At 28.7% G+C, this 14,299-nt stretch overlaps 1 protein-coding gene across 1 annotated transcript; it reads right to left on the bottom strand.

Moving 5' to 3' along the window:
* Window positions 1–896: 896 nt before the first annotated feature.
* Window positions 897–4,387, bottom strand: LOC129919989 (angiotensin-converting enzyme-like). The gene is made up of 6 exons (XM_056001135.1): window positions 4,263–4,387; window positions 3,646–4,192; window positions 1,664–2,367; window positions 1,394–1,611; window positions 1,208–1,336; window positions 897–1,140 (listed from the first exon to the last, which is right to left on the bottom strand). The coding sequence occupies exons 1-6, from the start codon at window positions 4,314–4,316 to the stop codon at window positions 948–950; spliced, it is 1,845 nt and encodes a 614-aa protein (XP_055857110.1). The 5' UTR covers window positions 4,317–4,387; the 3' UTR covers window positions 897–947.
* Window positions 4,388–14,299: the final 9,912 nt, after the last annotated feature.

Raw genomic sequence — 14,299 nt, 5'->3', positions numbered from 1 at the left:
CAATGAAAAAATTTAGTGAGTACAGCATTTTGAAGGAAATTTAATCTTCTTTTTTTGTTTGGAGTAATGTTTATGTCTATCTCAACCCAAAAAAAATGTACAACTAAAAAAGCAAAAAAACTCAAAAAATCGATTTTTTTGATATTTTTTTTATAATTGTTTCGACTATTTTGGTATGGAAATTTTTTTTTTCAATTTTTAAAAAACATTATTCCAATTGGAAATTTAATTCTCTACAAAAAGTTGTGTATACAATATATCAAAATTTTGCTTGGTTTACGAGGTATATTGAAAAAAACCAAAAAGGGGGCTTTTGCACCCCTATCTTCAGTTTCCACCCTCTCATTTAATAGCACTCCGCGGTTTTATTTTCTTTTATAACCCATTGAACGATTCCTGCAATAAAAACCCGTGAACGTCTTAGTTCCTTATTACCCTGTTTTTTTTCGACATAATCAATAGCCTATTATTCTATACTCGTATAATATACGATTCTAGGGGACACAATATGTTAATAATTTCGTTGAAGTTGAATAAGTCGTTTGAAAGAAATTTTTGAAACGGTTATATGGCAATGTTTTCACCAAGTGATAGTGCTACCCTACTTACCTTTGATTTTTTTTCAAAAATCCCTTGAGTCATTTTTGAGAAAATTAAACTTTTCCAAAATTAGTATACCGTTATTTTTGTTCCTAAAAAATTAATGCCAAAAACATTTCAAGAGTGTTTCCAGCTCCGAATTAAGACGGAATCCATTTTTTGTTGCATTCTCTTTGATTTTGCATCCAAATTTAGTTTAAGATTATTATGTAGGTACGAGTATATTACCTATATGACGAATTCGAATAAAACAAAATATTGGAAAAAGTGAAAAGAAAAAAAAATGTATTAAATATACAAATGTCCATATCAACTCTATGAACGTTTTAATCTTCTTTAAAAGATAACTATGGCTTTCTCATATGAAGCTGCCCCTCCCAACCGAGTTTTGAGTTTGCTTCTTTGTTCTTCTTAGCCAGTATGTCCTTAATCGGCCTGTAATACTCCAACATTCCATCACCACTCATTTTTGGATTTTCAGGAAACATAGTTCCAATGACCTGGTAAAATGGTTTTGATTTTCCAAGACTCATCATTTTTCTATAAAATAAAGAAGAAAATATTTTAAATAGCCAGTAAATTTTATAATAAACATGTTTACACTTACTTTAAAGCATCTCCAGCTTCCTTACTTCCACTTATTACACAAGAATACAAGGGTTCTTTAGGATAATTTCCACTCAGTTCACAAAGTTTTTTGTGAATTTGAAATGTAAAAAATTCGGTGGTATAATCTCTAGAAGGATATTTACAAAATCAATTGAAACAAAATTCAACAAAATAAGTCACATACCTTGACATTTGATTATCATTCAATTCTTTATAAACATTAACAGGAAAATCAAAAGTATCAGTTGCATGTCCAACTGGTTTCTTAATCCCAGCATAAGTCTTCATCAAATCCCAATAATGCTCATTTAGGTCTTTCAATTCAACTTTTCCTGACAATAAATCTCCAAAAGCTTTAGCATGTAAGAAATCCACTGGAAGGTATAATGCACGACGCATGGCCTGAAAATTAAAATTTAATAAGATTTAACTTATTTTTCAAATCTCTACATACCATTCTAAAAATACGATTCATTTCAACTTTCTTTGGAATCTCAACATCCTCCGAAATCATTCCAATCTTTTTAAAATTCCGATGACTCATTGCCGACACAACCATTGCTTTTCCAAGTGCATAATCCAAACTAACATGAGCTCCAAAGAAATATGCTGGCAACCCTACCATTTCTTTGGCATAGTAAATATAATCCATATTACGATAAGCTTCAAGAAAATCCCAAAAGTCTGGATTTTCACAAAATTTCAAATATATATTCGGTGTTTTACTTATAACTCTAGCTCGACATTCTTTTCGGTCATCCTCTTCATCATCAACACCATGAATTTTATATCGTATACGATCTCCCCACATACTTGCCGGATATCTTTCGAATCCTAAGCTAGCAAAAAAATCATCAGCAAATTCGTATAATTGTTTTGTTGTATATTTGTCAATGGCCAAGTCGATAGCTGGAAGACTTTCACGAGGGAATATTTCTTCAACAACCCTATCCCTTGCTGAAGCTTGAGTTGATAGTTGCTTAAACAAATGATCAGGAATTAGTCCATCGGGTCCGATAACAGATTTGCCGTATTGTTTTTGTAATGAAGAACGAATAAAGGCATGAAGTTCCAAATAGAGTGGTTGAATTTCGAATAAAGCATCTTCCATATCGGTGATGTTGAATCCTCTTGACCAAAACTCAAAGGGAGTTACATCTAAAAAAAAAAACAGTGATTGTCAGTAAAGTCAGTTTACGGACGATAATTTTACGTGATAAAGTCATAAGAAAAAAGGTTGATAACCTATAATACATTTAATACCATCTAAAAGCCTATTGTTTCAGCTCAAAATATTCACATCAACCATGTTTGTACGACATCTCCAAAAAGAGGTAGAATTTTTTGAACCCAATCAATTTTCATAAAAAAAAAAAATAATAAATCAATATTTTTTATCTTCTAACACCATTAAATCCATTTTTTTATATGACAACCTTTAATAAATTTTATATCATCTAAAAGTTTATTATTTCAGCTTTAATATGATGCTTCAATCATATCTGTACGAAACCTACAAAAAAAGTAAGAATTTTTTAAAGCCAATCATATTGAGATTTCAAACTGAGATTACGGTATATCCTACACTGGTGGCTGGTAATCAGCAACAGATCTCCACAGGTGTTTTGTGGTATTTTTGAAGTTTTTCAATTAAAGATTGTGTAGCTTGTAGTGAATGTACCGTTATGTGTGATAAATCAAATGAAAGGTAATATTATCAGTAAGCTCAATAAATTTAAATAAAATTTGTATCTGTCCTAGATCAAAAGATATATTGTGTAAAAAAAAAACTTTTTTTACCGTTATCTCAAAATTGTGAAAACGAAATTTATTGAAATTTTGTACAAATATAATTTTGCCTTTTATCTATCAACAATATCAATTTCATCCATTTATTTATTATGGAAAAAAATATATAAAAATAAAAAACGGTTAAAAAATGGATATGTGGATAGCCTCTTCTATAAGTTTGAGATTTTTTTGAAAGCTCAAAAAATTTGCTTAAAACATTAAAAACCCCTAAAAAGTAGGTGTTTTATAAAAATTCATATTTCAAAACGCAGAGATTTAGAAAAAAGTCCGTAACAGACCCCTAATTTGTTTTTCATTACCTATCTTTTGAATGGCATTTTTCAAATTGTCAAAAAAATGTCTCCTATCTATAATCACCACTTTGTCAAAGATCTACCACATTTTTTAGTTTAAAAAAAAACCATTCATAAATTGATTTTCATTTTTTTTTATTTTTTCAATACCTTTGTCAGCCTAACAATAAATTTATCTATCGATTAAAATAAAATCAACTTTCTACAACGTCACGTTTAGAAAATAGCCATTTTTTCCAAATTTTGTTTTACCCCTATTTATCCTATTTAATGATTGATTTTTTGAAAATCCTTTGTTTTTAATATATTTGGTTTTGTATATTGAACTTACCACTCAAATTTGCAGCATCCTTTAACCCATCTAGCGTTTTAGCAAGGTTATCCTTAGCCCATTCTCCAGTGATTTTCTTCCATGCAGCCCAATAGTGTTGAATTTCCTGTTCATCATTCGATTTGCCCATTATTTCAAAAACATCAGGAAAAAATGCCAAAAAAGAATTCCTTCGATCATATTTCGGAATCTCTTTATATTGAGTTAAATAATCAAGTTCTTTCAAGGATTCTAATATTCGTGAATAACGAGTGGCTCCAATAATATTCTCATCAGCAAGTTTAACCAATATTTCAAATGCGTATTTCAAATCTTCATCTTTAAAATTCTTAAAGTCAAACTCTCTGGCATTTTCAACAATTTGATTCACAAAGTTTATGTAATTTCGATTGGTTTTGTATTGATTCAAACGAATATCAACTTCAAAGATATAATCTTTTTCTACTAATTCATCGAAAAAATTAAACATTTCATCACTTGTTTCATTTAGAAATTGTCTAGCTTCGTCTTCATTCGAATTTAACTCTTTTCCATTTACAAAACAAATCTATAAATAAATACAAAAAAAACCTATCAATTAAAAAAGTTCAATAATGTCGATATAGATTATTGCATACAGCTAGAACAAGTATTCCAAAACCTGATAGGTTTATTAATTTGCTGCCGGCCATTGTGGGAACGACAACTTGTTTTTTTTTTATATTCAACAAATTGTTTTAAATTTCTGTCTGATGTTTAAAAGTATCACTGCAAGACTGAGTTAAGATGCACTTAGATGAATAGTTTTATATTGAAGTAAGACTTTAATATGTTTAAAATTATTGTAACGTATCTTAAGCAGCATGCCAACTTATTGAACTCATATCCGGGGTTCCCCAATTTGTCATACAACTAGTATTTAAGTTGCAGATAGATAGACCATATTACAAGTTTTGAATTAAGAATGCAGAACGTAAACGATTAAGATCTTTCGATTTTATTGTAATTAAATCAGTTTTATCCGTTTTTCTTCAAAAGATGTTATTTTTAAGTCGAAAATCATGTAGATTTTAACCATTTTAAAAGGTAAACATTCTTATTATTGCTTCGATGATAGTGGTGATTAACTTGTATTAATTTTTATTTATTGGGAATTGTATTATATAAGTTTCTTGGAGTCCGACAAGAATACAAATAGAAATGGCATAATCTGAAAATTATTACACGCCCGGGAATACAAATTTTAGAAATTTAAATTCAACTCAATTTCTCAAAAACTTTGATCCGAAAAAAAAAAATATCTACTTCCGAATGAAAAAAAAAAATATATACCGGATGCAAATAATTCAGCAACCCGAAATCCTATGCAAACTTTTGGTTTTCTTATGGCCTACTGAATTTTTAGATAATTTTTTGGATAATTTTCGGAAATCTTAAAAAAATAAGTTTGTATATTTTTTTAGCCGAATGCTTATAAGCCTTTTGACTGTGATCTCATATGTAAACCAAAACTTATTTCGGGATTTTGATCCGAAAAAATTTGCTTCCGAAAGAAAACAAATTTGTAATTCAGCAACCCGAACTCCTGCAAACTTTTGGTTTTCAGCTATGAATAAAGTCTAAAGAGGTTCTTTGTTTTGATGTTTTATTCGATGGATTTGGAGAAAATTTTTTAAAATTCCGAATTTTTAGACAAGGGGTACCCCTTGGATAATTTTCGAAAATCTTAAAAAAATAAATATGTATATTTTTTACCTGAATGGAAAGGTCTGTTCACTGTATAATTAATTCAACGAAGTATGCCATTTGAATTCTTCTACAAAAAGGAATTTAAAAAAAAAAAATTGAAAATTATTAGGGCCGTTTTTTTTTTTTTAATAATGCATATAAAATGGTTTGGGGTCAAAATTCTGCCGGGGTCAAAATTCTTTTTTCAAAATTCTGCTTTCAAAATTTTGTTTTACAAAATTCTGCTTTACAAAATTCTGCTTTCAAAATTCTGCTTTTCAAAATTCTGTTTTTCAAAATTCTGCAAAAAATTAAACAAGGGTTTGGAAAATGTTCCAAAGCGAGCGCTTTTTAACATTTTCCAAACCCTTTTTCAATTTTTTGCAAAATTCTGTAAAATCATCTTCTTGAAATATTATCTGTTTATTTGATTACTTACCTACATAATTTGCATTCTTTGAATGTATATTAATTTTTGTTTTATAAATGAATAAATTTGAAAATATTAAGAAAAGGTTTTGAATACTAAACATTTCCGAAAATAATTCAAAATTTTTTAATTTGTCAAATAAAGATGAATATTCAAAAATTTGAATAAGAAAAGGAATATCTTGTATATGTTGTTTGATACGGTTCCAATAAGTTATAGATTTTATTTGAAAGAAAGTCAGTTTATGCATTTTAAAAAATATTTGCGACACTTAAACAAGAAAATTTAGGAAAGTGCCAATGTTGAATTACATTAATAAGGTGTATTTTTCTTTAGTCAGCGCATATGCTATAAAAAAAGCAGAATTGGCAGAATTTTTTTGTTCAAGTATAATGCTGAGCGGGTCATAATTCTGCTTGTCAAAATTCTGTACGACAAAATTCTGTAGGGTCAAAATACTGTAAGACCATAATTCTGTACGTCATTATACTGTAAATACAAAATTCTGCACGTCAAAATACTGTATGAACAAAATACTGACTTGCAAAATTCTGTTTTGTAAAATTCTGTACGGCAAAATACTGTATTTTTAATACAGTATTTTTAAAGAAATTTTCTTTGATAAAAAAACACTTTAAATATAATTATTGACAGTAAAGTTGTAATTTTATACAAACATAATTACTAAAGTAAAAAAGTAAATCAATTCTAGGATCACAAATCAAATTTTCTTAAACATTTTACAAAAAAAATGTCAAAATCAATATAAATTTAATTTTTTTTCAATCCGTTTTAGGTATGCAACGTGGTTTAATTCAGATTGTTTTTTTTTAAGTAAGTGTAATTTTGTTTTCTCTCTCTTTTTTCCGTAGCTCCTAATAAAGTACCTAGATTAATCAGCATTAGAAGCTTGCCTCTTTAATAAGTTGATCTCTTAGAAATTCATAGCAAACCCTCTTTTAAATATATCTGTATTTCAAAATTCTGTAAGAATGCTGTAAAAAATATCGTAATTTTGATGTACAGAATTTTGCAATACAGTATTTTGACCAACCAGAATTTTGCTATACAGAATTTTGACTTTCAGAATTTTGTTCGTACAGCATTTTGCACATACAGAATTTTGACATACAGTATTTTGGCATACAGTATTTTAAATACAGAATTTTGCAGGGTTGGGGTCGAAATTCTGTATGTTTAAAAATTCTGTATGCAAAATACTGTATGCCAAAATACTGTATGTCAAAATTCTGTATATGCAAAATGCTGTAGGAACAAAATTCTGAAAGTCAAAATTCTGTATAGCAAAATTCTGGTTGGTCAAAATACTGTATTTCAAAATTCTGTACATCAAAATTCTGTAAATCAAAATTCTGTAAAAATGCTGTAAAAAAATATCGTTTTGATAATTTTGATATACAGTATTTTGCCGTACAGAATTTTACAAAACAGAATTTTGCAAGTCAGTATTTTGTTGATACAGTATTTTGACGTACAGAATTTTGTATTTACAGTATAATGACGTACAGAATTATGGTATTACAGTATTTTGACCCCACAGAATTTTGTCGTACAGAATTTTGACAAGCAGAATTATGACCCGCTCCCAATTTTGCATCATACAGAATTTCGACCCCAACCCTGCTGGCAGAATTTTGAAAAGCAGAATTTTAAAAGGCAGAATTTTGAAAAGCAGAATTTTAAAAGGCAGAATTTTGAAAAGCAGAATAGAAAAAAAGCAGAATTTTCTTTAAAAAAGCAGAATTTTGAAAAGCAGAATTTTGAAGCCAGAATTTTGACCCGATCCCATATAAAATTTTTCAAATATTTTTCGAAAAAAAAAAAAAAAATGGTAATCATGCAATTCTCAAGAAAATATTATAGAACACATAAAAACGAAACCCGATTTCAAAAAATTGATTTTTCAAAAAAAAAATTTTGAAATAATTTCTTAAAAACCTCAAAAAAGTTTGAAGAAAACCAGACTGTCATGATTGTCTCGAGTTCGATTTTTGGTACGAATCCTTAAAGCGTCCAAAGCCAATTTGTACTTAAGACTTCAAGGACCAATAAAATCCAAAGAAAGTCCTGTTGATAATAATTTGTATGATTTATTCCCGAATTTCGATCTAATTTGACTGTTAATTCTAGTTTAGGTATATCACATTACCAATCGATTCAAAAACCAATAACATTCCTTTTAAAAAAAAAACATATCCTTTTAACTTTAAGCTCACCATACACCATATACATTACCATCATTCTTTGAAATAAAATGAAACTTCCAACAATGTTCTTCTATTATTTTGTGTTCCGTTTTGTCAAATGCCATAAGAAACATTTAAATTTAATAGAGTACCTTACATATATTCCTTGTTGAAAATAATACACAAAGATCGCAAATACCATTCACTTCCTCCCACTATATTGTTCATTTTCAAATAAAAACTAAAAAAAAAAAAAAAATACCCAACATTCTAGGTCTTGCAAAAAATTTGTTCCCTTCCAAATGTCAACCATTTTGTGCATTGTTTTTGCCCCATCAACTACAAACAACTACTCGTAACGTAACACTCCTAATCACATCAAAACTAATGACACAAAGAACCAACTAAGCAAATGTCAACCGACTGGAATGCTTGTACAAGTACTTTGTGCCAGCAGTACAAACTTCTTATTTCCTTTTCCTCTTTTCATAACAAACTAGTATAGCTCTAGCTATACAGAAAGTGTGCATACCTCCTTAAATAGAGCTTGGGAAATTTCAAAATTCTCTTTGTTTTTTTTTGTTTTTTTTTGTGTCTGTCTGTTTTTCATTAAAGTGTTGGTGGATCCTGGCTTCGCTTCTTCGCCATTTTGTCACAGCTTATTTTATCTTCCAACTTTTCTATAAGGCGAGTGGTATTTTGCATTTGCAGTTTGCAAATGTGGAACAAGTGATTCCAAATTGTTGCCATTTAGTGTGTGAAGTTTTTAAATAGGACAGAAGGAGGAGAGGGCTTTACGTAAACTCTAAGTACATCGCAAGACAAACAAGGATTAAGGCAAAATGTTGATGAGATTAAGGTTTCATGTAAAGTGAGTTCAGGATATTCCATAGCTTTGACAAAAGAGAGAGAGAGAGAGAGAGAGAGAGAGTAACTTGAGTTAAGTTAGAATTTTCGAAAGTGTTTTGCCAGCTTGAAACTACCTACTTGCAAAAGGTATTTATCTTAAAACATCAAACATTGGGCATAGTTCGTTTGAGAGGACAATATTCAAATAGGTTATAAATACGAGACTAAACTGCATTTAATTAAATACAAGAGAGATTTAGAGAGATAGAGGTATTAAATAACTCTTAGAAACTTAACCAAGATGAAGGATATTTCCTTTCCTACTATAAATAATATTAGAATATACATGCATACGAAAGGTGACAGAAATACTTGCGGCAACTCTCATAAACTGTAGAAATGAAATGCTTAATATATTACATTCAGTTTTGTCAGGTACAATCTGAAGCTGAAGACATCGGCACTCTCTCACATTTCAATTTGGATTGTGTGATGGCTGTCAAAGGAATTTACATTGAATTGTTGAAATTCCTCTTTGGAATTGTAGTCGTCCAGAGATATCCCTCAAAGCCTGCAGGATGTATATTAATTCTGCACTATTTTATATGAACTTGAAGGCAACGATAGAGAGAGAGAGAGAGAGAGAGAAATCCTAGAGTAATAGAAGATTTATTATAAACCTTTTGTAGAATTGTCCAATATTATGAACTATTGGCCAATTGACCTTAATAACAATACATATATTTAAATAAAATTGCATCGAATGCAGTTTTGCAGAAGATTTTTGGTAAATGATATTGTGGCATAATGTTCTTAAAAGGACATACACAATGAGAAGAGAAAATGTGATTCAAAGAGTTCCGAGAAGTGGTTTCGATTTTTGGTTAAATATTGCATGTCTTTTTGGAAAATTTAGATCCACTTAAGGTACTTTTCTATTCTATAATATTTTTATTTGTCAATATTTCCACTTTGGAATTAAATGTTTTGTATTGTATAAGAAAACAAATATTTATACAAGAATTAAAAATAAATAGAAATTTAGCAAATAAATGGTATTGGAACAAGGATATTTTGGTTTGCAAAAGGAATTTTAGATTGTTTTCAAGAATGAATACCTATATATATGTATTTAGATGCAAAGTGCACAAGGAATGTACAATATTGTGTTTGGTTTATGAAAATACCAATTATGTAGGTAGGTATACATATTTTATATGGATACACTATTTCTTGTGTTGAATGGGCTTTAATTTAATTGATGGATGAACTCACTCTCAGTTAAGTCATTATAGTTAATAAATTGTAGGACTTATTTGGATTCACTTGCTCTTATAATAAAAGTATCTATGATGTTAAAGTTTCTTATGAAAAAAAAAAAAAAAAAAATAATGAATAAATTATAATTACATTTTTCAAGGATTTTTTGTTTAGTCTGTATAGGTATTCAAACTATATAACTGTTTTCAAATTTACATTTTATGAAAATTGTCTGAAAAAAAATTGACGAAAGAACATTTACGCCATTTTGTTTGCCATTTATATTTACATATCTGCGCTGCTATAATTTTTTTTTTCTTTCTATAATTTTCTGAAATAATGAGGTTGCTTACACAATCAGTTAGAAATTATCATAATTTTTGCATATATTTACTTTAAGAAAATTTAAAAGTCTAATTTTAATTTAATCAAGAATTTAATTTAATCTGAAACTCAATGCAAAATTTGAAAAATAAAATTTTTGAAAAATTTTAAACATCCCATAACATGGAAACGTAGGTAGCCATTTTTTTTTAAACATGTGTGACATAAGAGGAACTGAAAATAATAATTTATTTGAATGTATGTATGTTCTAAATAATTGAATCATTTATTTGCAAAACATGATAAGTCCATGATTTTAAATTTTTCAGGAGAAGAAAAAACGTTCTATTTTCTTTTGATATGCGTAGAAAAATTTATAAAAAATACATTCTGTAGAACTCTTGCCTTGCTACAAAATACCGTTTCGTTTTTAATTTTTGGAGCGATAGCTCAAAAGATAAAAAATAAAAACGCTTTTGGACTTATCATACTTTGAAAATAAACGGATGTGAAATTAGTTTTTAAATGGATATGCAATTTTGCTTTTAGCCCCAGTCTATCAAACAATTGTATTTGAGAATATAATGCAATGTCCGGACTGCTTATTTAACTTTAAAGTAGCTTTAAACTTAAGATTTTCAGCCATTAATCTAATATACCATTTACACAAAAAGAAGCTGTTGTTTATTTTCAAAAGATGATAAGTCCGGGACTTATTTTGTTTTTGATACTAAAAAAATATTTCGCGTAGCTGTAAAATCGGATATAGATGGAGTAGATACTTCATATTTTAAAGACAGAGGTGGTTATCCCTGGAGTACAAATTTAGTCAAAAAAACGAATTTAAAAAAAAAGTGGACTTATCATGTTTTGCAAATAAATGATTCAATTTTAACCACAAAACAAAGTATACCATTTGATTTCCTGTATACAAGGAAATTTTTAGTTAGGCAATTCCATCGTAACTAACGTTACATTCATAAAAAGTTTCTAACTTATTTACATATAATGTTTTTGTCAATTTCAATATAAATTGATATGAGAAATACCCACCAGAGGCGTAAGTTGAGTTGGCGGGGCCCTGGGACAATATTTATTTTAAGGGGCCCCTTTGATATTAAGGTGTCATTTCGATATAGAAAGTTTTTTAAAAAGGATATATGCCTTTCTCTTTTTTTGGGGGCCCTTAAAGTATTATTTGTTGGTCACTTAGATTATTTTAGTAGCAATTTTTGAGGCCCCTGAGGTAATATTTTTTCTACTTTATTTATAATAACAGTTTACTTCTCTGCAGTCGGGGCCCTAGCATAAGTTGGGGCCCCGGGGCACCGCACCGCTTGCCCCAATGGTGTGTACGCTTCTGATACCCATTACTTCATAGTCAATTAAAACAATTTGTTTTATTTTTAGTATTTGATAAGAAAAAATAAAATTCTATTAATAACTGAAGATCCATTAACTGTCCAAAGTTTTAAGAATACGACAGTATGGAGTTTTTGTTTAAAACGTTGAATTTTAATTTATTTTCAATTAAGATTTCATGCATAAAAAAATACAAAACTTTTAAAATTAATGAGAAAACCCACAATTGTTCAATAAATATTTCTTTTGGATCACTTATAGTCCCTAAATATAAAAATAAGGGATTTTTAGTCATATATGGAATCGTTTTTTACAACTTGTATAATAGCCCAGCCAAAAAAGGGTTTAACCTCGAAATAAATGCTGATAGAAATTTTTTTTGCTCAGTACAGTCGTTTTGGCATAAAATCTCATGTATTTTAATTTTGATTCCAAAAAATGTAGGTAAAACAAAGAAATATGATGTCTTAAAAAAAATTATTCCTCTTTTTCATCTGTCAAACCATATTATTATAACACTTGCAAACGTATTACCGAAAAACCTTTAAAAGTTATTTCAGGGTAACCAAATTTAGCATGAAGGTTTTCATATCCATTATAATTAAGAATCGAAACAATGCAATGAAAAAAACATATATATCTATGTAAAAAAGTATTTTTTTTAGAAAAGGGTAAAGGAGAATGGGCAAGTTTGTATGGAACGTGGACGTTTCGCGGCCAGGAATAAATTTGTTATTTTTTTATGTAATTAAGGTTTTAATATATTGTGCAGAAGTTTTATCCGAGTGACGTACTTCAAAAACGGATAAAATTCATTTTTGCATCTAACACTTTATATAGACTGTCTCAATGTCATAACTCAATTGTGTATCTATTTTAAGTTCAAAATATGATTCCCTGTCATTTTCCCTGATCCTGAAGACCTTTATCTTGAAAATCCAACCACTAGAACCCAAACTATTAGCATTTAAAACAACAATTTCAAGCCAATTTTTAGAGTTTCGTTGTTCAATTTTTTGTTAGTTTAAATTGTTTGAAAACTTTCGAACAAAATCTTGAAGTGGTTGTCTTAAAAATCTTATATTATGAGTTCTATTGGTCGGATTTTCAAGATTAATGCCTCAGGCTCAGGGAAAATGACAGAGCATCGTATTTTATGTTCCATATAAAAATATAAATCAATTTGTCCTTCATACATTGAGCAGTGCACTAATACTACTAATACTGCATTATCTTGCATTCTTAACGCAATACAGCCAAACTTCCTTAGTAAAAGTTTTTCCTGGGTTATAATTCTTTCATTTGATACCAATTTCATTAATGGCTGCTCAACGTCCAAAATGCCCATTCTCCTTTAAGGACATGCACTAAAAAACATCCTTGTACTTATACAATCTTGGAATAAGTGCTTAAGTATACACTGAAAATAATAAATTTCGTAAAATTACGAAAATTGTTTCATACACTACATTTTCGTTGGCCCAACGAAACTTTCGTTGGCTCAACGAAAATATGTAATTTTTCGTAATATGAAAACCTTCATCAATTAATGAAAACGTTTCATACACTTTTTCTCCCTTTTTAGTGCCAAAAAATCCAATTCAATGAAAAGATTCATCAATTAACGAAAAATTTCATACTCATTTTGAAGAACAAAAATAAGAACTTTTTCGTTACTTTATCAAAGTTTTAATAAAGTAACGAAAAAATTCATTAACTTATGAAATTCAACATTAACTAACGAAAATCTTCATAAGCTTATGAAAATTCTTCATACACTAATGAAATATTACATTGGCTTATGAAAAAATACATCAGTTAACGAAAAAATATCGTTGCCGGGTGCATTTCTGTTTTATGGACTAAAAATTTAATCTTGCTGGATATAGTTCACATTAGGTTTTTGTTTAAAAATCTATGTAAGTTGAGCTGAATATAAGAAATATTTGCGTTTTGACAAGGTGTCTCACGGATAAGTCAAGTGATGAGTCCAAGTGAGCTCTACCGGGTCGAAACGCCAATTTTTTGTTTGGACTGTTAATAATTTAACAAGTCCAATAAATATATACCTACTATAATCTTAAAAAAAAAATTATTAATACAACGAAAAGTTTCGTTAGCTAACGAATATTTTTTCGTAATTTAATTAAAATATTCATAGAATTTACGAAAAAATTCGTTAGCTAACGAAAGTTCTTTCATAAATTAATCAAAAAATACATAAAAATATCACCGTGTTTAATTAAATTTTACGTTAATTGATGAAAAACTTTCGTAAAGTGATGTAAAAATTCATTAATTCGCGATCGAAAATTTTAATGAAAAATTTCATTAAAATACGACAGTTTTCGTTAGTTGATGAAGTTCTTCATTAACGTATGAAAGCCATTTCGTTGAGCCAATTAAATTTTTCACCGGCTGAAAATTAATTAAATTTTCGTTGGCTCAACGAATTTTTTCGTTGTATTTACGTAAGGATTTGGTTCAGTGTAGGTAGTATAATTTTTTGGTTTCT

This window comes from Episyrphus balteatus, chromosome 4 (assembly GCF_945859705.1).
Source record: "Episyrphus balteatus chromosome 4, idEpiBalt1.1, whole genome shotgun sequence".
Taxonomy (NCBI): domain Eukaryota; kingdom Metazoa; phylum Arthropoda; class Insecta; order Diptera; family Syrphidae; genus Episyrphus; species Episyrphus balteatus.
This window is presented reverse-complemented; position numbering and strand designations above follow the sequence as displayed.